At 40.8% G+C, this 27,246-nt stretch overlaps 1 protein-coding gene across 1 annotated transcript in view; it reads left to right on the top strand.

The window, feature by feature from the left end:
• The window catches only part of hlfa (HLF transcription factor, PAR bZIP family member a), a 36,586-nt gene extending 10,637 nt beyond the window's left edge, over nucleotides 1–25,949 (top strand). Inside the window, exons 3-4 of the mRNA XM_084328429.1 lie at nucleotides 20,030–20,247; nucleotides 22,328–25,949. Of these exons, the coding sequence (XP_084184555.1) occupies nucleotides 20,030–20,247; nucleotides 22,328–22,543 (434 nt within the window). The 3' untranslated portion in view covers nucleotides 22,544–25,949. The remainder of the gene's footprint in view (nucleotides 1–20,029; nucleotides 20,248–22,327) is intronic.
• The last annotated feature ends 1,297 nt before the right edge of the window (nucleotides 25,950–27,246 follow it).

Genomic DNA, 27,246 nt, shown 5'->3' with positions numbered 1-27,246 from the left:
AAAAAAGGAAGTTGCATTGTTCACTTCAATACCCGCAATAGTACAGCAGTCCACACACACACATGTGCATTCAGTTAAGTCGGAACATGACTGCAATACAAACAGTTCAGCCCGTCAGGCACATGCAACACAGACCAGTGTTTACATCTGTCTGCCTGAGAAAACACCATGCTCTGCAACAAAAAACGATTGAAGTGAGATGAACAGTTATTTCCAAATGTATGATCTAAAGATAAACAAAGGGTTTCAAAAGTGCCATATCTATCCTCTCCTACAGTACCAGAGAGAAGCTGAGGAGAACCAACCAGCAACAGAAGCAAAACCTATCAAAAAAAATTATAATTTAAGATTGAACCTTTTTCCCTGTGGTATCGAAAAAGGTATCGCATCGAAGCTCGAAATTCCACTATCCTGACAACACCAATACATAGTACAGAAAATACACAGGAGGACATTGAGAAGCACTTATGTTCTAGCTAAGCATTCCAAAAAGGGACCCCATATCATTTCAAATTTGTTCAAGGTCTCAGACCTACTGTGACGAATGCTTTCCAGCTGCAGAGAGGAGACCATCTCAGTGAGCCATCTTTTAAAATTTGGAGACGACGTGTCTTTCCATTCCTTCAGGATAATTCTTTTGGCCACAGCCATACCAAACATCAGGGCCTCCTGCTCATTGTAAGGTAATTCTGCAGTGTTAGCTGAACAGCCGAGTAAAGCTAGAAGGCAGTCTGGGGCAATCTCTCTTTTGTACGCCTTGGTATACCAGTCAAAAATGTCTACCCAGTACTTAAATAGCTTGGGACAAAACCAAAACATATGTGAAAGATTACCCTCTGCGGACATGCAACGATCACAGATAGGCGATACAAGGGTTGGGTTGCTCTTGACCCCGTGATTTTTGGGGGCAGTAACGAGGTTTGTTCCTTCCGTTCGTTCCCGGGTGGCATGCGGGTTGTGCGTGTGTGTAGTCGTGGGGTCAAGCCATGGTCTGCTCACCCTGTGCGTTGAGTTGCTTGAGTTCCTCTTCGCACGGTCGGATCCGTCTCCCTCCCGTAAGCCTCCAATAGGGGGGGTATCCTCCATTAGGGAGGGTCGGGGGGCTCGGTCCTCCCCGGTCTGATGGTTGTGGGGGGCCTCAGCGGGGTACATTTGTCGGGCTATGGCTCTCGCTCAGCCTCCCTTGTGCAGTTTGATGCTGAGCGAGATCCATAACGAAACAGAACGTAAGGTTATGTATATAACCAAGTTCTGTGAGTTATGGTGACGCTCAGCATCAGACGCCGCTGCGGCCCTTGATCTCGCCTTGTGGTGAAAGTTTGGGAAGGAGGCGAGTAGGTGACCACACACCTGCTTATGAAGGTAAGCGGATGGGGGTGTGGCCAGACGAATGTTGGGATGTAAAGGTACATGGTGGAATTTTTTATTCAGTGCACGTGCACGAAGTGAAGTACAGTGCAGTTTGATGCTGAGCGTCACCATAACTCACAGAACTTGGTTATATACATAACCTTACGTTAACCCTTTCACTACCACACTACAGAAGGCTAACATTTCACTACCACAGTAGTGTGGTAGTGAAAGGGTTAACCTACTGTAGTGTGGTAGTGAAAGGGTTAAGGAAAGTAAAAACAGCTAGTCACATGCTCCGGTTTGACCAATCATACGTTTTTGCAGTCAGCTACATTAATGTGTTGTGAGAGGGCATTGTTTTTTAAATTTTATTTTTATCGGTTGCTAGTGTTAAGTTTCCTTCTTGGTTTGGTTCTCCATGATTAATGGCAACTCATTAATGTTCATAACTTGAAGCCTGACCAGATGGATTCTCGCGTGATCTCGCGAAGCCAGCTACCACGCAAGGTTATACACAGCATATCATTGAATCAGTGTTTGGGGGTTTTGAGGAGTTTCAAACCAGGATGATCGTTGCACCAGACCTCAATATGAGCTTTAGTCTACACTTGAACAAGCTGAAGCATGATGTAGGAGGCAGCTCTTCATTCTCTTACATGTGGCAGTTAAACAGTTGAGACACGTGTTCAGTCATTTGACGTTTTGTGTGGTTTTGTTTACTTGCTTGTAAACTGTGTAGATAAGTAGACATTTCTGCTGAAGTACATAGTCTAGACATAGTGATGCAACGACTAGTGCATGCAATGATGCTGGACGTAGGGGTGCTGGGGGTACAATAGCGCCCTCTATGTGGACAGCTTACCCTTACTGCACTCACTTTATTCTATTTTATTTTTCTAATAAATAATTGGTGCTTAATTAAAGAAAAAGCAACAATGCAATGAGGCTGAATGAAGTATGCATCTGGCATAGACAAGAATACAAAATGTTGTATTTGGTTATTCAATCTGACAGTCTGACCTGAGTCTGACCTGAGTCTGACCTGAGTCTGACCTGACTAGACCTGAATCTGACCTGAGTCTGACCTGAGTAGACCTGAGTCTGACCTGAGTCTGATCTGAGTCTGACCTGAGTCTGTGTATTCCAGGTTTACTTCATGTGTAGCTCAAAGACGAGAAAGTGGGTAGTTAACTCTACTAATTAACTCAGACTACTAGTTAACTCACAGACTACTAGCTAACACACAGACTACTAGCTAAGTTAACTCACAGACTACTAGCTAACTCACAAACTACTAGCTAAGTTAACTCACAGACTACTAGTTAACACACAGACTACTAGCTAACTCACAGACTACTAGTTAACTCACAGACTACTAGCTAACTCACATACTACTAGCTAACACACAGACTACTAGTTAACTCACAGACTACTAGCTAACTCACAGACTACTAGTTAACTCACAGACTACTAGCTAACTCACAGACTACTAGCTAACACACAGACTACTAGTTAACTCACAGACTACTAGCTAACTCACATACTACTAGCTAACTCACAGACTACTAGTTAACTCACAGACTACTAGCTAACTCACAGACTACTAGTTAACTCACAGACTACTCACAGACTACTAGCTAACTCACAGACTACTAGCTAACTCACAGACTACTAGCTAACTCACAGACTACTAGCTAACTCACAGACTACTAGTTAACTCACAGACTACTAGCTAACTCACAGACTACTAGCTAACTCACAGACTACTAGCTAACTCACAGACTACTAGTTAACTCACAGACTACTAGCTAACTCACAGACTACTAGTTAACTCACAGACTGTCCCCCCCCCCCGCATTCCAAGAAGAAACAAATGTTACAGCATCCTTCCCAGAAAAGACGAGTGCTGTTGATATACGAGAAATATAATATAATATTTATAATATAATAATAAGATAAGAGATGAGATAAGATAAGATATTCCTTTATTGATCCCCATGGGGAAATTTGGGCATCATAGCACCACAGGGGAGGGGAGGTATGGGCAGGGTAATCGTAGAAAGGCGTAAATAGAGGCAATAAAATTCTGAGTCTGAATCTGAATATAAAAATATCAAAGAAATAAACAGTGTAAACCATATAATTAACTCTTAATATAGAAATATGAGAAAGTAAATAGTGTAAACAAAGGTGCAGATGAGGCACTGTATGCCCTATCGGTTCTATTATACATTCCAATAAATATACTGAAATATATTGAATCTGAATATAATGAGTACGAGTAAACAGTATGTAGGTGCAGTATACACACGTTTTAGGTATAGGTGCAGTATATACAATCATTTGGTGTCTTATTACTGGTTGTCTGGTCATCAGAAAGTTCCCGGTTCGTTTCTTGAGCAAGGCACTTAACCCCTAACTGCTCCCGATGAGCAGGTTGGCACCTTGCACGGTTGCCTCCACCGTCGGTGAGTGAAAGTGGCTCTATAAATGCAGTCCAAAAATATAAATGGTCAGTTAAATGAATACTGTCAACAGAATGTAGAATTATTATTTTAATCACCATAATGCCACCATTATAACCATCACCGATAGCTTTATGGTGTATGACTGAAAGGTTAGCATTATGGTAATCAAAGCCTATCATGTTACATAATGAAACACGTGCGCTAGGTCTTTTAGGTGTAATCGGTAAATTACTGGGGATGATACATTGTCTGTTAACATGTATCGCTATCGAAGGTTTTGATTAATTCAAACATCTTGTATAAATATGTTTATGGTAATAAGATTAATAAGAAGCGACCTTTAAGAAACTCTCTGGATACAATCCGGTAATGAAATACCGGTAACTGGTATTTGATTGAGTGAAAGAAACAAAAGACGTCAAAAATACACCAAATTTTTTTTTTTACTTGGAGCTCAAGAAGACTACACAATTTTGTACAGGTCATTGAATTGAATTGAATTTATTTGTTTATTTGTCAGGGACAATGCAAAAGAAAACATTGTAGCGAGTCACAATGACAAGATACAGATGCATTGCATGTAGGATTTCTAGCCAGGGCTAATTTGCAACCCATGTCCCTGGTTAGGCTTTTCTACTTAAAAGTGGTATCTTGTTGTGGTACATATCATCATTACCAAAAGTACATTAGTTAAAATGAGCACATAATTAATAGTAACACTCTTTACATGATCATGCAATAATTACAATAATTACATCACATTACAGTAATTTTACATTGCGTATTGCGTATGTGTGTGTGTGGCATGGCAATAATATGTGTATATGTTTATAAGTGTGTGTGTCCTTCCATGCAGACATGGGTTTCTGCTGGTTTCACTCAATCAATCAATCAATGTCACATCAAACACATGTCAACCAAAGTGCTGTATAGAGGGTAGATACACATAGATACAGCATAATTCTGTTTACATAGCCCACTGCACCTCACTGTATATCCTGTGTATATAGCCCATAGCTTGTGTAGATTTTTCTTACCATTGCACATTGTGCTAGCCATTGCACTTTACTGTACAGATTGCTCTATATATACTGTGTTTCATTGCAACTGATTGTTGATTGTCACATCCTGGTTAGACGCACACAATTTTGTTGCACTTGTCTTGCACTGTGTAATGACAACAAAGTGAATCTAATCTAATCTAATCTAATACATCTAGACCAGGGGTTCTCAAACTTTTTTATACCATGACCCCATTTTATTTAGGACTTTTTTTGGCGACCCCACACTTAATGTATTGTGTAATTTCAATGTGGAATTAAGGAATATCAAAATAAAAGTAGACGTTGTTGAACTTGATCATGCATATTTATTAGACATTTTAATTACAGCACTATGTTATCAATACACATTAATAAAACGAGGCATATTTAGCCAAAATCAAAAAAAAATTTCCTTTTTTTTATGCGCACTGTCACCTACCCACAACCCCACTTTGGGTCACGACCCGTAGTTTGAGAACCGCTGATCATCATATACAACATATAGACAACAATCACATCTCAGTTATACAGGAGGACACACAAGCAAACAGGGAAGTGCCACTGGCAGTGATCAATCACTTCTAATAAATTATTAATGAGTAGAATACTTTGTTAAGATGAATTACTAGACATTCTGTGATATTATCATTGAGGCCCTTTAATGTATCAGATAGACTGTGCCTGATAACTACATTCTGACTTAACTGAACAAACACAATGAACAAGATGATCAGACTGTCGTTTGTACTGGGAAGATAAGGAATAACAACTATTTTCATACCGTCAGAAATGTGAAAAATATTGTAATATATGATATTTCGACCATAATGGCAGTATAGTCTTCTGTGGTATACATAGCTTACAATGTTCAATTGATTGATCAATATACTCAATGTTATTTTAGAACATAGTCTTTGGGTGACATTGTAATTGTAAATTATGTTCTAAAATAACATTGAGTAGTAAAATGATCTAGCAGTCCTGTACCGTTCATTTTGAGTGATTACCGTCCTTCCGGATTGAATCATTTCAACGCGTGTATTGTTTACAGTTTATTTAGGCTCCACTAAGGGCAGGACATCAATCACCAGCCGTTACTGTTGACGACGGCATAATTACCCATGCAAAATTCTGACACGCCGTCTATTTAAATAATCTACAAAGGTGACCTGCCACAGGGGCCAAAGAATGTTTCCACGGTAATGTTGTCTGTTGTAGTTGTACACACCGAGGACGGGGGGCCCTGGCGGTGGTATTGTAAACATTCTCTTGCCTCATGAATATGTCATGCAGCAGGTAATGGTACAACCACCAGACACGAATCACTTGTCCAGACAACAGTGTAACGTATTCTAATGTGTGAGTGCAGTGTGTAGATACAACTCAGCCTGTGTGTGTGTGTGTGTGTGTGTGTGTGTGTGTGTGTGTGTGTGTGTGTGTGTGTGTGTGTGTGTGTGTGTGTGTGTGTGTGTGTGTGTGTGTGTGTGTGTGTGTGTGTGTGTGTGTGTGTGTGTGTGTGTGTGTGTGTGTGTGTGTGTGTGTGTGTGTGTGTCTGTGTCTGTGTGTCTGTGTCTGTGTGTCTGTGTGTGTTTGTCTGGTACACTACAGTACACTCTGTCTCTTCCCTCAAAAAAAGTTCACATTATCTCTCACGCTTCCTGCGGCGTGCCGCGCCATGTGCAGACGCCGGGTACAGCTCCATGCTGCAAAACGGGAGCTTGTCACGGCATGAGTCCCCTCCCTCACCCACTCACTCTCACTTCAACCCCTCCCTCCCTCATTCACTCACTCTCACTTCCAGGGCCTAACAGCCCTGGGACCATGACGGAAATAAGGGTTTTACTCTTTCTCATGTTATCCTTTGGATCCTTGTTGTGTGTTTTTTAATCCATCAATAAAATAAAATAAAATAAAATCCCTCATTCACTCACTCACTCTCCCTTTAATACTCTCCATTTCCCGGTAATATCATTTTATATTTTTATATTCTGTTTTTATTATTTTCATTATTTCTATTTATTGTCATTATTGTTGTTATTATTATTATTGCTGTTGTTGTCCTGTGAAGTCTTGTTTATTATTATTATTATTATTATTATTATTATTATTATTATTATTATTATTATTATTATTATTATTATTATTATTATTATTATTATTATTATTATTATTATTATTATTATTATTATTACTGTATTGTGTTTTGTCTTGTTTCATGTGAAAGAGAAAAAAGGAAATACTCTCCATTTCCCGCGGACTCTTCCTCTGCCTCCCTCCCTCCCTCCCTCCCTCCCTCCCTCTGCTCTAGTCCACAGGCCGCGGCACAGGCTGTACCCTGTTTGAGATCACATGGACCACGGTGTGCTCTGGTCACATGTGCGCAGTGTTGTTCTAGCTAGCCTAGATCCCCCCCCCCCCCGCCCACAACATAACGGCACAGCGACAGCAACAACAACGACCACAATCCCTATTCCGTAATGTTTGCAAGCAACACAGCAGGTGGCAGATAAGGTTGTTATGGTGACGGACAGGCTGTCCAGCGCTCGCTCGCCTCCTTCACAAGGCACTGTGTGGACATTGGATTTGGATGGGGACTGTCCCCGCAACTGGTTCAGCAGTTGGACCACAGTGTATTGTTGGCAGCCTGGGCCAAAGGGGAAATCAGGCAGAGGCGAGGTTAAAGGTCATGGTGTGTGGTGGTGCTTTACCAATACGTTAGTCAAGGAGGTGTGGTGCAATCGGAGACACGATTGAGCAAAGTTTGAGGCCACACACACACAAAGCGTGTGCTTTTAGACACCGGGCTGAATCTAGTGTTCTGTTTCTGAATCTAGGTTTTGTTATTCTTGAATGCATAGGCCTGTCCCTTTAAGGTGTATAGCTAGTATTGTCAGTGTTGTAACTTCATACTGATGTTTGTGTATGTAAAGGCTTCACGGCGAGGTTGCAATCAGCTGCAGCGCCCTCTCAAGCTGTGTGGCCCGTGGGAAGGATCAGAATTCACTCAGGTTCTGCCTCTGTGATTTCCTGGAATGAGGTGGTCTTGGCTTGCGTGCCGTGGTGGAAGTGTCTGATAAAATAGTTCTATGGAAATCCTGTAGGTTATGTCTGCTCATTCTAAATCGACATGTCACATGACACACTATAGACAGGCTAACGTTTTATCAAAGGGAGCTGTCCGGTTGAGCCTCGGGTTTAGCATTGATCAACTTTATAGACCTGAGCTAAGGAACAGTTTAAAGGATTATAGACCGGGGGGGGGGGGGACTGGAAGCTATTGTGCAAATTTGAAGTTACATATAAATCCCTTTAATCCCATTATTTTGGTCCCTCAAGGACCCGGCAGGAGGGAAACATAGCAACATGTTGTCTGAGTTCAGTCCAAGGTCAGAGTTCCACATTCTCAACACTATTACAGGATATAGAATAGCTGCTTCCCAAACGTCAGTGAATTCCACGACCACAACACCAGAGGGAGTTCCACAAATCATGTTCAACCCAGATTCGTCTCAAACAAGGGACTAAACACGTTTCGCAATTATGCCACAACAATGTGGTACGCCCTACCCACAGCTGTAAAATAATGTGAATCCCTACCCTCCTTCAAAACTGCTCTCAAAGAGCACCTACGGGTGGCTGCAATTAGAAACTGGCCCCGGTAAATGTCTAACCCCCCCCAACCCCCTCCAATGTACAGTTTCTTCCCCCTCGAATGTATATATGAATGTATATATTTTATTTTATGTATATATTGTCTTTTATTTTACAGTACTGTATGTTTGTATATCTTGTATGTCATAAATGTCTGGATGAAACAGTACTGTATATCTGTATGTCGTGTATGTCATAAATGTCATGATGAATTGAAAATGGGGGACCCTGATGTAAACAAGACGAAAGTCTTTCTCTGGTCTGCATCCCCTTAACAATTGTGTGTATTGAGCCGTACTGTATTGTACCCATTCTGCAATCTGTTAATAGAATTTTCTCTCCAGGTCTAACACATTGCATTGCATTAAAGAAAAATTTCCATCTTTTTAGAGATACTTTTAACTCCCATAAAACCATCAAAGCCAGATCCTTCAAACACTACACAGTTGCTAGTTTTAGCAAGGAAATGAGTAAATTGAACTGGTCTTCCGTTACAGGCACGGACAATGTCAATCAGGCCTGGGCACATTTTTAATCCTTGTTTTCTTCTGCCATAGATGCAGTAGCCCTTTCTAGAACCATTAGAGTTAAGCAAAGATCTCACCCGTGGTTCAATAAGGTGATTTTTGATGCCATCAGTGCTAGGGACAAAGCCCTTTCTGTTTTTAAGCAATCGGGTGACCAAGCCGACTTCTCTATTTTTAAAAACCTCAGAAACTCGGTCCAGTTCAAAGTCAGAGAAGCAAAATCCAATTATTTCTCAGAACAAATCCAGGAAAATCAGGGCCCCGTTCCTTGTACCTGGATAACTGAGTTAGCCGGATAACTTTAACTGGATAACTGAGTTAGCCGGACTTTCCGGTTCCCCGTACGTGGATTTTCCAAATCACCATGACAACAGATCCAAAAGTTTGAGCCTGGTCGAAAGCAGAGTTTAAGTTCAAGTTAGCCTGAACCATCGCCACGCCCCCGCAAAGAAGTGACAGCCCGTTTCCTGAAACTATTCCCACAGTCTACGATCTGCATTATACCATTCTGAATTACGTTTTTGTGCTCCATTCTTCCAGAGGGGGCTTTTGAAATGTAAAATAGACCCAAAATGCTGATACTAAATTCACTTTGTCCTAAATAATGCACGTTATATATACCGTGGCGCTCGCTCGTGCGATGTACACATTATGTGGTTATTTTAATTGTAACTGGGATTAAGATGTCTGATGAGATGCGCTGTTTGACGGATTTGAGAAATTGAATGAGCCGTTGACGTCACATTAATGAATGAGGATAAAGAGATAAACTTCATTCAAAACAAAGGATATTCTAAACACGGGTCTCTCGTTCATTAATGTATAAACAATGAATTTATCCCATCTGGCACAGTGGTGCAGCGGTAGTGCTCAAGCCTGCCAACCCAGCGACTGGGGTTCAAAACGCGGTGTTTCCAATATGATTTTTTTGAATATAATATTAATGATTATACGCCAAAGTAGCCTGGTTTTAAGTTAAAATATTATAAATCTACATGCATTGAGGATGTCATTCTTTATATAGCTCTCAACGTGCACCAAATTGAATTATTCCTATATTGCAAAAAGAAGGAAAAGACTAGGGTCTCGAACCCCGGTCGTCTGCGTGATAGTCAAAACAACAACCCGTTAGACCACATTGGAGATAAGTTAAAGATCGACTATACATCAATCAATGGGTAAGAGAGCCGTATCGTAATTCTGTATAAGTTTAACTAATTATTTTATTCAATCCAGCAGGCAAGTTTAAAGAAATATAATCTGATTGATTGAGGTAATGAGGGACTTAAAATTAGCCTATAGATAACGCATTTAACTTGTCGGCGAGGCGATTGAGCCGTATTGCAATCTGTCAATAAAGTTTTAAATCAATTAATCAATCAATGCCGTTAGAGAATCAGGATCTCTGCCATCGATACGTGCTGGCTTTTCGCCTGAAGCGGCCGCGCGCATTTAGCCTGAGTCGCAAGTCTGGCTTGAGTTAACGAGACTGAATCCACCTTCGAGGAACAGGAAAATCCCGGCTTCGAACATCGGGTTAACTGAAGCTGGATAATGACATCTTGATCGACTTAGTTGAACCAGGTACAAGAAACAGGGCCCAGGACAACCCACAAACACTGTGGAAAACGCTTACAAATTTAGGATGCACGACCAAACCCAACAATGATTCCAGCCCCTGCATTTCACTGCAGATCGATGGCGACGACATCAGCCACAAGAAACAGATTGCTGATATTTTTTTTTTCTTTTTTTATACTTCAATTGCACATAAGCTAGTTGACCGTCTGCCCTCTGGCCCTCAAACCTTTGGGCAGGCCCACCTCCATGAGTTTTATGCCCACTTGGGTGTTATCCCTAACAGCTGCTCTTTTAAGCCAGTCTATGTAGTTTACATGATCACTCTTTTAAATGGTCTCAAGTGCTCCAAGGCAACTGGTTTAGACAATATCCCAGCCAGGTTTTTAAAAGATGTAGCTGAGTTGATAGCGTCACCTATTACACATGTGATCAACCTGTCCTTGGCGCAGGGCATTTGTCCCAAGTGACATGAAACATGCCAAATTCATCCCCCTTTTTAAAAAAGGGAATAGGTCTGACCCCAATAATTATAGGCCCATTTCGATTCTTAGTGTCGCCTCCAAAGTTTTAGAAAAGGTAATTCACGAGCAGCTCTATGAGTATATTACAGACTCAAAGTTATTATATACATTTCAATCAGGTTTTAGGAAATCACATTCCACTGATTCTTGTTTACTTTTTTTTAACTGATTTGATCAGAGCTGAAATGGATGCTGGCAAACTGTGGTATGATTTTAATTGACCTTCAAAAGGCTTTTGACACTGTCAACCACAGCCTTCTTTTTAACAAACTGTCAGCCCTTGGTATCACCCCTGTTAGCCTAAAATGGTTCTCCTCTTATCTCTCCGATAGAGACCAATTGACAGACATCCATGGCCATCACTCATCTGCCCTACCAGTGACTTGCGGTCGCGGAGTCCCTCAAGGGAGTGTCCTGGGCCCGTTATTGTTTTTAATTTATATTTAAATATTTTTAATTTATATTAACGATATGCAAGCTGCCTGTAATGTGAACCTGTTTCTCTACGCCAGGGGTAGGCAATCCTAGGCACGCGTGCCTGCATAGGCACGCGGGGGCATTTTCATAGGCACAGGGGGCAGCATAAAAAGAATAAAAAAATGTTTTTTTTTTTTTTTTTTTGCTTTGAAATATTATAGTGAAATATTTTGCACTGTTGTCGCATTTATCTTGTTGAAATCCTCCCACAGGTTCTTTTTACTACCACATATTTAATTGAGACCCTTTATTTGTTTATTATTTCAATTTAGCTGGAAATACATTGCTACATCATTCAGTAACATTTGCAGAGCCTTATAACAAAAACATTATTACGGTCACCATTGTGACCAGTGGGATTAATCAACACATTTTATTATTTATTTTTCTATTTCATTGAACATTGCACATGTTAAAAGCAATTTTTTTTACTCAATGTGAGTATTACCAAGTCAACTTGTGTTCTTAAAACAATGACAATAAACATAGTTTTATTAGGTTGAAATAATGTGGTTGTGTACTTATTTTTCTGTTAACTTATTATGGATTGAAAACTGAAAACCTTAATGCACAGTAACTGAACTCAATATGTTTAAGTTCTGGTAACTTATTATAATTTTTTTTACAGTGTAGTCTTGCAATCAATCAAAACTTATTTACACGATATACCTCACATTCACCCTCCATTCACATCCTGGTGTTCTCCTGGTGTTCTCCATTAGGCCTGTAGGTGGAGCTATGACAGCACACGTACAGTATGTGTCCAAAAATGAATGGGCAAATGTGAGTGAAATGGTCGCACTGTATGCAGCTGTTTGTCTGCATTGCACCCCCCCCCCCCAACTCAGATTTAGGGTTGATACAACCATCATAATAATATTGTTAATAATAACAATAACAATAATGATGTAATAATGTAAAAATTATCATTAAAAAGACCTGATTATGAGAAAAAATATTACGATGCATGGAATATTGTTGAGGCACACTAGTTACAACTATATTTCAAACAGGCACTCCATGTCAAAAAGGTTGCTGACCCCTGCTCTACGCAGATGACTCTGCTATCTTTTCCTCCGATAAGGATGTGGACAAGCTACAGGCCACTCTCAGTAAGGAATTCTCTACCATAAAACATTGGCTCATTGACAATAAATTATCTCTGCATATGGCCAAAACAGAATACATCATCTTTGGTTCCCAACCCAGGCTGCGGAAGCTGGTCTCGCCCAGCATAAATCTCAAGGGCCAGCTTTTTGTGGCAAAAAAGCGTATAAGCCATCTAGGTTGCCACCTAGACAGCAGCCTGAGCGGGGAATCCATGGCTCTCTCAAAACTATGAGCAATGCGAATGACAGAACAACATTTCTGGCCAGGAAAGCACATTTACTAGACCCTGAAAGTCTTCGCATTCTGGCAAATTCTCTTGTTTCTTGTTGCTTCGACTATGCTATCTGTTCTTGGTATGGAGGTCTGACCAAAGTTTTAAAAGATAAGTTATAGGTTTCCCAGAACAAACTCATCCGATTAACTCTAGGACTAGCCTCTAGAGCACATGTGGGCAAATAACACTTCCAGTTGCTGGGCTGGCTCCCTCTGGAAGCCAGGTCCGTTCAACTTCAGCTCAACATAGTTCACAACATTTATAATAATAGGGCCCCCTCTTATCTTACAAATTATTTTCAGTGGAACAGGGACATGCACCAGAGCCAGCATTGCAGACCTGCGTATTCCAAGGTTCAAAACAAATTATGGGCAAATGTTCTTTTAAATTCTGGGGAGCCACAAATTGGAATTTGCTACCTTCACAGCTAAAATGCATCAGTAGCCGACACAATTTTAAGAAAAAAGTCAAATCATGGCTCCTCGACAATGTCAAAAACTAGATTTTAAAATGCATGAAAATGTTGTCTGCTACATTGTTGTCTGTGGCTACGTTTGTACTGCATTTAAAATGTTCATGTCTATGTAGTTTGTCAAATTGTTATTTATGGTCATGTTTTGTATTGCTTGTCTGTCTGAGACCAAGGACCACAATGGAAATAAGTCTTGACTTTTTTGTGTAGCATCCTTGAAGCTTTTCTGGAATCTTGTATTTTTTCAAAATGTCTAATCAAATCAAACAAGTTATTAAAATGGAGATCTTCTTCGCCGCATGACTTGTCTTTGACACCATTCCATAGAATGCTGATCATGAAATGACCTCCATAGATAAATATGCTTCTCTTTTATTGAGCGTAGAATGCAATGCACTTCAGTCTAGGCTGCTCGTGCACCCCACTAAAACACTGCACACGGTGTACCCTTTGGGACGTTTTCTGTCCCATGTACTTTACATGTAATATATATATATTTACTTATGAATTTCTTTTACATTTTTTTTTATGAATACCATTATTAACTTCAGTCCTCAACATACATAATAATATTCATTCACTTAAATACCAGTTTGTGTGATTGAAGCGTGGCTTATTTTCAAGACAAAAAACACTAAGGGTTAATTATTTTCCATCCCATAAATGCTAATGTCATTTATTTTGGGGTGGGATTATGAGAGCCTGGAGTGTCGAAGATTGACAAAAAAAAATAAGTTTGATACATAAAAATTATAATAAATGCTTCATCTTTTGCCCCACAAAAACTGCCTGACTTAATTTCAGGGGATATGCAATAAATCAAGACAAGGTTATCCCAAGTACAGTATGTACAGTATCTACAGTTGGGACGTTTTTTATCCCAGGGGTGCACGAAGGTAAGCAAATAGTGTTATCAACAGAGTCCGTGTCTACAGATCAGGATAATGTTAATTGTTCATTTGTAAATTGGCTCATATATTTTCTGGCCTGTTCGTTTATGTTTTCTAGTTGGAGGCTATTTTGTTTTCCTCTAGTCTGAAATGTATTGTAAGGAGGCCGTGGGTATTATGGGTCAATGACCTGGCCTTTATACTTTTTGTCTTTGGTCACTGTTTTAAGTCTGTGTCTATTTATAGACAGTGCAGCATGTCACACTGTATTTTTACACCAGTAATCACAAGATCAAGGTGAATGACTCAAGTGATTAGGCTTGGCCAGCTATTTCCAGAGGGAAAGTTTGGGCTGCCGTGCTTGTTATGTACACAGTGATCCACTCCCGACAGATTGTCAGGAGACGTGTGTCTGATATAACTTAGTAAGTAGCTTGCTGTCAGGTCTTAATACCAAGGCTCAGTTTGTGAATGGCTGGGGATTATGTAGTAATTAATTACATAGACTAATACTAAATGAGGAGACACATTTCCCTGGATATGTTGTTTATGTCGCTGGTTTAGCCTTGTGTTTCCTGGCAGCCATTTTATGTCAGTGACATTTAATGGCATTGAGAATACTTGAGTACTGTGGCAGAGGTACCTCAGGGTTAGCCTTAACACATTGGACGCCAGACCCGAGATAAGTCAGGTTAACTCGCCATCGCTTGAGCGCCAAACCCGAGAAAAGTCGGGTTTTGGTCGTTATTTCTTTTATTTGCTATTTCCATTCATAATCCATCGAGGGAGCCTGATGTTATCATTGGGAATGGGTCTGAGATTGCAAACATCCAATACCGCCACCTAACGCCTTGTGGCCAGTATTGCACATCCTTGGAAACCCTCTGGCTCAGCCTGTATGTCGATCTAAAAAGTCCGGTCCGGGTTTTCCTTGTCGGGCAGGAGTAACGTTTATAACACATGGATTGGGGAGAATCAAGCACCGTCGATTCATGTTCTTTGGTGGATTATGTTGGCAACACGATCGACATCAATACTTGGAATGGCGATCAGATAATTGGAATATTCTTTTTGAAGTACATCCTAGTCAAGGTAAGGGGGGGCTATATGCTATAAATCTTGCATTGATCCAATATTTCCTTCCCCGCGATCGGAGCATGTGTCTGTAATGTACTGTGTAACGTATTCCGTTGGTGACGATCGAAGCATAGAAACCCCCCCACCCTTTCATGCATGCATGATGAAACATAATACCAATAATATAGCGTTGATTTCAGATTGATTGTTGCTCCAAGCGAGGAATGGCACGGTTTCTAGTGAATGCACTAAACGCTCCTTAGCGGCGTTTCCTGGGATTACACAGAATTACTTTAAAACTATACTCATATTCACCACGGTATAAAACGGGAATGTATGGATGAAAAAATTATTTCTTTTTCACAAATCGAACGATAGATACTCGATGTCAAATGGGCAATAGTTTTATATCCATAGCTATGATATTTAATATAGTTTTATAGCGCTGGCACACACGGCCATACGGCCCACAGCGACCTCTGGCGCTGAATGTGTTAAGTGTAAAAGTTAGGTAAAAGTAAAAAACCTGAAGAGTCAACACACCTAACACTTAAGTAAAAAGCCTGAATCGTTAACACACTTAAGTAAAACGTCTGAAGAGTTCACACACCTAACACTTAAGTAAATTACCTGAAGAGTTAACACACCTAACACTTAAGTAATAAAACTGAAGAGTTAACACACCTAACGCTTAAGTAAAAAACCTAACACTGTCTGTCATGTAGAGATGATGTTTTTAATGTGTGTAGGTTAGTGTTTCCTGATGTTAGGGTTTCTAAAACCTGAACAGGTCTGAGTGATTAATCCTTTAAGGAGCACAGCCCAGTTTGAAGCTGACGTTCCCTTCTTAATGTTCACCAGCCAGCCTCCCAGAGCCAAACGCAATACACCATGTTCTGTCTGATCAAAGGTCAGCCATATTGACTCACTGTCACGGCCAGTTTAGAGCACACAGATCTGGGTCATGGCGTGAGAGCTGACAGCAGCTTTTAAAAATGTTCATTGAACGTGTTGAAATGCTTCCTGTAGTTGCAAGCCTGGATACAGCTTGACCAGGGTTTCAGACGTGAATGAGAAATATTGGATTATTGCTGTTGTTGTTGTTGTTGTTGTTGTTGTTGTTGTTGTTGTTGTTGTTGTTGTTGTTGTTGTCGTCATTGCTAATGTTACAAGACATTATTTTTTGAAAACCTGCCTAAATCTGCTCAAATCAGGAAATTACTATCTTTTAAGTAGGATAATTCCCTCCCAATGAAAGGCCAAAAGCCATCTTCCTGTGTTGACCTGTGACCTGCGATTTAAATCAATTCGTGGAATCTTGCACAACAGCCACAGAGATCGCAAAGGCACACGTGCTGAAGCTTGTCGATGACTTGGTTGCCTTACAGTGAATTTAAAGACTACGGTCGCTTTCACACAGGGGCTGTTTGGTCCGGACTATCGGACCAGAATTCGATTGTCCGGTTTTTCGGGTTTGTGTGAATGCGCGTCGAACTCGGTCCGCGGACCAAACACACGAACTCTGGTCCGACCAAAAACATAGGTCTCGGTTCGCTTCATCGGACCAAACGCGGACCAAATATAGGAAGTGATTATTATTACCACTGCGCACGGCATTCACTGCAAAACAAGCACACTGCATCTATCTCTCTATCTATCTATCTATTTATATATCTATATATCTATATATCTAACTGTGCATCTTGGGTAGAAGGAAGAAAAAACGCGGCTTATTATATTATTACCGAGGCGCTCGGCATTCACTGCAAAACAAGCACACTGTACACATATGGGCAGAAGACCAAATAAAACAGCTACTTGTGGGCACTCATAAAAACAACGCGGTGTACAAGTTGTTTAGCGAGAGGATGGTGGTAATGGGCTTCAATAGAACAATGGATCAATGTCACGTCAAAATAAAAAACTCCGCCTCCGCTGATCTGGAGGGCTCGCAGTCCACACACACAGACACACACGCGCGCGCACACACGGGCTCGCAGCCACACACACACATTTCCGTCCAATAGACGAGCGCCCTTTTCGACCGCGTGACATTGTTCAGAAAGTTCGGTGCACCTGACAAATTGCTATGTGAACGCAGACGAACCAAATCAAGAATGCAACAATGTTGCAACTTCACCACCAGAACAGCACCGAGTCCACCAAAACTATATGTGAAAGTGACCTAAATCTGCTTGTCTGTCTGAGATCAGCTGACAAGAAGTACTGAACCTGCCAAAATATCCCTGCTTCTTTCTCTCCCAGTAAACTTGTGTGTGTTCAGAACCAGTGTGACATCGCCACCTGGTGGTTGTATCACGCAACCCGCCTAGTTTTTTTTTTAAATTGCCTGCTAGTACAATACTTTTCTTCAGGAATGATCCTCTTGATAGCTGTAATGAACAGTTGCATTAGACATATGTATATCTTATACTACATGTACATTTATAACATAGTATATATCATAGTGATATAGTCCTCTGGTATCAATTCAGATTCATCACTAATGATAGATACAACACTCGTCACTGTGTCCTTTATGAGAAGGTTGGTTGGTCTTCTCTGACGGAGAGGTGCAACAAACACTGGTATTTGTTCATTTGTAAGGCCCTTATTGGTAAGCTACCTCCTTATACTACATTATTGGAATGGAATTATGGAACCCGTTTTCGTGACTGGCTGGTCCTTAATCTTAGCAAGCGCCCCCAAAATTGGCAATTTTAGTTTTAGTTTTTGAGGACTGCATACTTTATACTTATAGCACATGCATGAGCCTGGTCTCTTTTGAAAGATGACATTCTGAAGTTTCTGATTCCAGAAGAAAAATGCACTTTTAGTGCTAACGTAATAGAGTACCATAGGTCTGAACATGAGTTGTAGAAAAGCTTGTTACTCAAGTTTTTCTGTAGTAGTTAGTAGTCCAGAGGTAGTATTTCCCCAGAAGGTGGTATGGCTTATGAATCCAGACAGAGCCATAGCCTGAAGCCTTATGTAGTACATATCCAAATTTCATAAAGATCCATTCAGAAATGAGTGATTATTTTGGTAAACTGTGTACAAAGAAAAACTCAGTTTTCTCATAGACTTCAATTAATTTGGCTTCCTGTTAAATAATTTCGTTTTTCACCTAGATCCCTGATTCATACATCCCCACATGGGGTATCATTGGAGGCCACACTCATTGCCTACAACGATCCACAATCATTTTCAAGATCGGATCTAGATTGACGGAACTACTGCAGCCTGAGTCGGGAGTGGTATTTTGCGCAATACCGTGTACTTTGCACAAGCCTCAAATACTAGCATGTAACTCGAGAACCGCTGAATGGATTTTGTCACCTGAAAGGGCAATCCACAGGCAACAAATGGGGTTTTAATTCGATATATTGTATTACAAAATATGCACACCCGAGCCACTAGGGGTCGCCAAAGTGCCGGTGGGCAAATCGTCCTAAAAAGGTCCCTGATATGGGCTGTCGCAGGCTAAGATTATATAAGTTAGCTCAGAACAGGGTAAATCTGCATTTTGCTATGATGCCCTTAACTCATGCAATAAACTCCAACAGTCCTTAAAGCTTGAGATTCTGTTGCAGAGTTTAAAACCTTGAACTCCTTGAACCTTTGTCAATCAAGTTGTACATGTTTTAATTGAATTGTTATCCTTACTCTTAGGGTAAGTCTAGCCTTGTTGTCTTATTGTTATAATTTTATATACTGTGTGATTTTATATGCCTTTTTTTGCTTATTTCTATATGTACACTCGAGGTGACTGTAAATGAGGGAAACCGAGTTTAAAAAAAATAATGGTTTGAAATGAAATTAAATGAAATCCCTGCAACAGACAAACATATGAGGGAAAATAATGACAGGATACTCTGATGTAACCACCCGTACAGGATGACATCACAAAAGGCCCCTCAGGAGAGCACACTGTTGTTCCCCCGCATCCTCTGTCCTCCTCTCTGGGGTGAAGAGGTTTGCTGATGATGTCTTGTTTGTGACATTGTATAAAGCAATTGGATTCGGTGGAGTGCTTCACCTCCTGATCCCATCATCTCTGTCCATAATTAGGGACCTTGTTGCTGTGTGTGGTGCGTCGCTGTGTTGTTGCTGTTGTTGTTGTTACCTTACCTATTGAGTGCACTCCTAGCGCTTGAGTACTAGGCCGAAAATAGCCAAATTGGAGGGACTGAATTGGGTCGTAACTTGGACATCAGAATCAGAAAGGTCTTTATTGCCAAGTAGTTTTCACATACAAGGAATTTGCTTTGGTCGTTTTCGGTGCGACATTGGCGGACAGACATTAACAGAGAGATAATACAATAAAGAGGTGGAGTAAGATAAAATGAAATATGAACTAAGTTAAGCACAATAGAATAGAATAGAATTATGGAATAAAAAAAATATATAGGCGGGCTGTACAACTGTCGAATAATATTAAATGGGATATAAACAAAATGAAATATAGCACAATAGAATATAGTACACGTTTTTTTATAGGAATAGGCCAGGGCTGTGCAATTGGGCAGTTATGTGCAAAGAGTATGAGTAATTTTTGTGTCACATTTGTGTCTCCTTCCTCCAGCGGCACTGCACAGTGCTCGGGACAGCCCCGGCCCCATCGACCCAGAGTCCATCCAGGTCCCCGTGGGCTATGAGCCTGACCCAGCAGACCTGGCTCTGTCCAGCATTCCCGGACAGGAAATGTACGACCCCAGGAAACGGAAATTCTCAGCCGAGGAGCTGAAACCGCAGCCCATGATCAAGAAAGCGCGCAAGATCTTCATTCCCGAGGATCTCAAGGTAACCTGTCGTGGGCCTCCTCTTTGTTTTCAGCTCAGGGAGGTTGATGGTAATATAATAATACAACATTATTTGTATAGCACCTACCTAACATTTCATACAATAATTGCAGCTCAAAGTGCTTCACAACAGTGGGGGAAAAACTGTTTCGAAATGCAACTACAAGTGCTGACATAAAATAAGCATAAAATTTGCATGAAATAGATAGCAGAAAAACAGACAAGGTAAGGCATAGAACGTCATTAAATCACATCGTTTTTCATATTAGGATATAACATCTTAAGACATTGGGCGCCGGGCATTGTGCCCATCATTGTACCTAGTCTGCCAGCACTGTAACCCTATGGAGATGTTTACCTTCTTTGCAGGGCTATAACTTTTAAAATGTTATTGCTATATTGACATTACTATGGCCCATTCAACAACGATTATCTATCGTTCCGGATGTGGGAACGTTATATTTTTTTATTCATACATTGTTGTGTTAATACCTTCGAGAATATAAGTATGTTTTTAAGCTTTTCTGCTGTAATTCCAAAAACGCTAGTTATAGGCCCTGACGCATATGATAGATTATCGATTGGCGTTTCTTTCCTATACACGCTATATTAAAAAATGTAAATGTATATGATCGGTATACATTATGCTTCATCATGCGTGAAGGAAAGGGGGGGGGGGGTCATTTATAATTCCTTGATCGTCAGTAACGGCTTTATTTAGTATGGGTTGATATATTGATCAGACTGATTGCAAACAAGGAAATGGACAATCGGGCTGAAAATAACGTTAGTGTCCTCTTACCGTTCGCCGATGAGACTGGAGGAAAAAGATCCCAATTATTTGACGCCAATCTCCTAGATCCATTTCCGGTTTGTATGGCGCAATAAACGCCGAAATCATATAGATTATTGCGTTTAGAAAGTGATCCAAATGCACTCGAGTGTTTGTCTGGAGTCCCGTAACAAGATATGACTGCCGGAGGGATTTCCTCGATGCACCGACCGCCACTTCCGGTTTGACGTGAGTGTAACTCGCCCGACCATCCACCAGGTGGCGGTATTGAGGCGTTGCAATCTCAGACAGGGTGCCACTGCAGTCCGGAGGGAGGCTGGATGAATTATGAATGCCATGGCGAAAAAATGGAATATTGATCCCAACGCATGGTGGGCAATAACGACTTACACCGTTTATGGCGCACAATGTGTTAATAGGCCTCTTTGTTTACGGTTTGATTATCACCGATACACATAATATAGACATTTAGATGTTTCGAGCTGTCAGAGCCATAGGTCTTTCTCATATACTCCACCCTTTTCCCCCGTTCTAAGGTACATTATAGAACAATTACAGTTCTGAATTACTTTACAGAACAGTTCTGAATTTCTTTTTATATTGTTTGTGGGGAATGGGAGAGTAGAGCTCTTGTTTTGAACAAGGGACCTAGTTTTCCCATGTTATGTAAGACCTATTCAAGCTAAACTGCGAGGAATAGTCTATTTTAAGCCGCTCTATAAGGAGAGATCCTGGCAGACAGTGACACACAAACCCAGATGACCCACCGTCAGAGAATCACCTGAAGGAGAATGAGAAGACTATTCACGTACAGCTTTTTAAACAATATGAGATTAAGAAAAACAAATCGCTCAGTGTTAATTTAAAATGTCAAATGTCTGGACTGCAAGTTTATAGCTGTCAATCTTGCAATATGAACATAGCTGTAGACCACTTAGAGAAAAGAATAATTACGTGACTTACAGAAAAAACAATAATAATAAAATAAAGAGAGAGACTGCTGAGAGAGTAGGATGGACTATAAAAAAAACAATCAATATGAATGTGAAAATCCAACTGCATGGTGATCAATTTGATCACCCAAATTGGAATGGTGTGTGATTATTCATCTAATTCATAAATATCCAGTTATTTTACACTAAACATCATAGGCGCACATTTTATGCATTTCACATGTCGGGCGTGACGGGAGTCTTCTGAGCTCAACATGGGGTTTACCTGCCATAAACGCTTTGAACTGGACCGCTGTCCTAATCCACGTTCCCTCTGTCTGCTTGTCTCTGCGCAGGACGACAGGTACTGGGTGCGGCGCAGAAAGAACAACGTGGCGGCCAAGAGGTCGCGGGACGCCCGGCGGGTGAAGGAGAACCAGATCGCTATCCGGGCCAGCTTCCTGGAGAAGGAGAACGGCGCGCTGCGCTCCGAGGTGGCAGACTTGAGGAAGGAGCTGGGCCGCTGCAAGAACTTTGTGGCTAAATACGAGGCCCGGCACGGCCCTCTGTGAGCCCCCCCCCGCCCCCCCCGGAAGCACCCCCACACCTCCCGCTCCCTCAACCCCTCGACCCCTCACCGACTCTCCCATGAGTTTGAAGGACAATGTGTCTCTTTTTATTTTGTGACACTGCCCCCTCGTCCGTCCCCCTTCCGCCTTCACCCCCACCCCTCCCTCCACACTCCTGTATGATTCTGATATAATTGTCATTTAGAATTTTTACTCAGTCATAAGAATCTGTCTGTTTGTTCCCCTCTTCTCTGCTCTCCCTACTCGCCGTTCACGATATATATACAGTACATATATGCATACTTCCATCTTACAAGTACCACGAAGCACTTCGAGTGTTCATGAGCCAAGCTACTAGCTGAGTCCCCCCCCCCCCACCCACCCACCCACCCAGCCAGCCAGCCAGCCCCACCCCCCTCCACCCATTGTCCATTTTGAAAATGATGCCATTGCTGTTTGTCATCTTCTTTCGTACCCGTTTTACACATATGATTCAGGACTGAGAACAGTTGTTACCTTGTTACCGTCACCCTCATGTTAGCCATGTGTTGTGTGCTAGAGTTAACAGGTTAGTCCTAGTCCTCTCGGGTCATTATGCCCCGTTAACATGTTAGTCCTAGTCCTCTCGTGTCATTATGCCCCGTTAACATGTTAGCGCGTCGACTTTTTTCTTCTCGTCGTCCTGTCATTTTCATGTCTGCCTCCCGCCCTCGACGGAGGCGTGCAGGTATTACATTTTTGTATGACTTTTACAGTTTAAATAATTCATACGGTTCTTCGCCGACGTCCACGTTGTCTTTCTGCTGTTCCACTCTTACCTCTATATTCCTCTGCAGACTGATAATCCATTACTGCGGCCTCCTTGATTCCCTGAGAGCATCACTGACTATATTTGCATAATAGCACTTAATGTTTTTTCTCTCTAACCTTGGCATAATTATATAGGACTACATCAATCCAGTGTTTTTCTCACCATTCCCCTGACACTTAGCAATAATTCTGTCAAAAAAACACGATATATATAAACTTCTGCTATAGTGAGATTGTTTCTCATCTGTGATTAACCCGTCGTACTGTTTGAAAAAAATATACAAGATGACTAATTAAAAAAAAAAAAAAAAAAATTGACCAATTGAGAGTAAAAAGTTGTTGGTCGACTAAGACCGAACTGAACGATTGATGGACTCATAAAGGGGGCAGCCATACTCGGACCATTCTCCACAACTCACTTAGCCATAACCTCTCTGCACTAATGCGTGGCTCACAATCTGACCTGGTGCAATGTTTTCAGCTTCTGCATACTTCACACAAATCTACCCTGCCTCGTATTGATCTACCTTTGATTTCTCAGACGGAAGATTATATATATTTTTTTTAATATTCAATTGTTATCGTTGTTATTATTATTATTATTATTATTATTATTAATACTACTCTTGACATTGTTATTCTTTATCATTTTTCATCCTCTTTTGTTTATCGAAGGGTATCAAAAGGATTTATTTCACGTAACACAAACTGGCTGATTTGCAAATAATTTTATTTGTTGCAAAATTGTTTTATTGTTTTTACTTTTTTTTTTTTTCTTAGCATGATTAACATGAGTGGTTATTTTAGAAATCAATACAGATGTCTGTAGTCTATTTTTTTTATTTTATTTTTTTTAGCTATGTTTGCCTTCTTGGAAGATGGCTGTATGAATGTAAAACAATGTGGGGGAAAAGTTAGATGGTGTTGTCCAATACTGTGGTTAACCCAATCAATTTCTCTATTATACAGACCAAAACGACTCAGAACAGAGATGATATATTAGTTATGATGAGAGATATGTTTATATGAAAGCTATTCTATGAGTTGTTGTTTTTTTGTACAGTATTTTTCCGATTACATTACTGAATGTGTATTTTAAAGGCACAAACAAATCCAGAATAAGAGTTATTAAAGAATGCACAAATATATTACTGGACAAGACAAATAACTAAGTATAGCCGTATTTTGATATTCTATATTAGTTACAACGTGGTCGTTTTACACATATTCGTGGGTCTTCAGCAGCACCCGGACCTCTTGGGCATTATATTAGAAAGACACTCCTATGCTTGTGTAGGTGCATCCTTTCAGAACCTCATGTCGCGCAAATAAAGTAAGAGTCCATAAGAGAGAATGTATGGAAGGCTCCTCAGCACTATGGGAACCTCCAGAGACTTGCTCCCGTTTCGACGCAGGAGAGAATAACGCTTTGTTCAATAACGCGTCACATGTAGCTCTAGGCTTCTCGACATAACCGTATGCCCCCACACACACACACACACACTCTCAGTGGAGTCACCTCAGAGCTTTTGATTCAAGACGCTTTTTTTGATCTTGGTTCACGCTTGCTTAGCTTGTCGGATGGGTGATATTTATATATATATACATATACACACGTACATGCAGGGCAAGGTTTCTCTTAGCCATGTGGCTTGTCAGTCGAGTGCATGTGATGTCTGATTGATGGGAGGAAGTTACTATGAAGGAGAGGGGATGATGTCTATAGCTGGTTATGAAAGCTGCTCTCTGTGTGATTGGTCAGTCGCCCTGCATCTGAGTGGTGGCGGGGGCTTTACAGTGGAAGACCCCCCCCCCATTTGTTTTTGTTTTTGTGATTCCAGTGTTGCTGTGTGTCGAGTTCTATTCCCATACGTTTCTTTTCTGCGAACATTTCTGATGATCCGGTCCAGTGGTTGTACGTACCGTTATCGGGTATGAATGTGTTTGGTTTGTTGGAAGGCGGTTCCCTTGACTTGACTTGCATCCCTATAGTAAATCCACACGTAGATACATTCGATTGTGAACAGGGTGCGTCGACAATAAAGACTGGAATGTTTTTAGGTCTCTGGAGCGCGTAGTCTCTCTCTGTGTGTATGAAAATAATAGGATAAAGCCAATATTATTAATCCATATGTGTATCCTAAAATTACCTCACTGCAGAGTGATTTCACTACCTCACCCATGAAATGGAAAAAGCGCCCATAAATCAGAGTCTATTTCAGTGCCTTGAATACACTGACTGTTCCTCTCAGCAATGTAATGTCTCATCGCAAAGCACCACCCGGATTGGTTCAGATCCGCACTGAACTGCTTAGTGCATCGAGAGAGAAAAAACTAAAAAATATATATATATATTATATTGACAATTCTATTTTTATTTCTTATTTTGGACACTGCAATGGACTTATAACCATTGTATTCATGGCAACACCAACGGACTGTTTCAGAGTGTATGAAAAGTACAATGTTAAATGAGTGATCTGTCTTGTACGTCATGGGGTGAATGCGTAAGGTTTCATTGTGCTGTTCAGCCCTGGGCCTCCTCTCTCTCTCTCTCTCTCTCTGTCATTTGTAGTGTCGAATAAAAACTCTTTACCAATCTGTCTCTTGGCTTCCTCTGTTGCTCCTCTGGAACCTTTATTTAACCAGGTTAATCCCATTTAGATTAGAAATCTCTTTTTCAAAAGAGACCCTGGCCAAGATGGCCAGCAGTAGGCTATACAGTTTCAAACACACAACATAAAAAGCCCACATTGAATGAGTCCAATAATACGAATTGTTTTGATGCATAAATTACAAATGTAATGATAAGCAATGTGTAAATATTGTAGCTCAGCTACGATACCCTAATGAAGCATCAGGGTAATATATAATATATATCTGATATAATATATCAGAAACCAGATGTGTAGAGGGAAACCGTTTAGTCACTCTTCACAATATTTCACCCTCAATATCGTGAATATCTCCACATCTTATCAGTGTTCAGGTTCTTGTATATTTCCCACATTTAGTTTACCACAGATTGCAATCTTCTTTTTTTTTTACCACAGATTACAATACTCACCTGCAATCTTGATCGTCAATGTGATGCACAGTGTAGTATCTTTTGAGGGACTCTCAAAAGATCTTTTGAGGGGCTGAGAGGGAGACAGAGCTGGGGAGATACAGGAGGAGGTTCTTTATTAAGACAGCAGGAAGGCTGAGAGGATAGAGTAGGGGAGAGACGGTTCTTTATTGAGACAATAGGAAGGCTGAGAGGGAGACAGAGAAGGGTAGACACAAGAGAGACAGTTCTTTATTGTGACAGCAGGAAGGCTGAGAGGAGGATAGAGTAGGGGAGACTGAAGAAACTTGGCTTGGCTTCAAAACCAAATTTTCATCAATACTAAACAACATGGCCCCCCTAAGAACCACCAGGGTAAAAAATCGCGCTGAGCCATGGATGCACACTGAAATACTGACCGCTATGAAAGCCAGAGACAAAAAATGCTCTGAGTTTCGTAAAAGTCAGTCAAAGCTTACCAAAAGCACGAGCAGTGAACTCCAAGACCACGTGACTGAACTCAAACTAGAAAGAAACAGACTAAGAAATGACGTAAACTCCATGATCAAAACTGCTAAAAAAAATTTCATCAATGACAAAACCGAGGAAAACAAAAATAAACCACGTGAACTTTGGAAATTACTCAACAATCAACTAGGCTCCAGTAAAAAAACTCAAAACCAGGTTCTCAAACATAAACATAAAGACGGACAACACGCTCATCACAGACAAGCTGGATGTAGCCAATTACTTAAACACTTTCTTCACAAACATAGCCACAACACTGGTAAACAAACTACCCTCCCACTCAGGGCAGTATGGGGTAGAACACATAGTAGCATACTACAAG

Source organism: Notolepis coatsorum (genome assembly GCF_963971535.1).
Source record: "Notolepis coatsorum genome assembly, chromosome: 14".
NCBI classification, from domain to species: domain Eukaryota; kingdom Metazoa; phylum Chordata; class Actinopteri; order Aulopiformes; family Paralepididae; genus Notolepis; species Notolepis coatsorum.
This window is presented reverse-complemented; position numbering and strand designations above follow the sequence as displayed.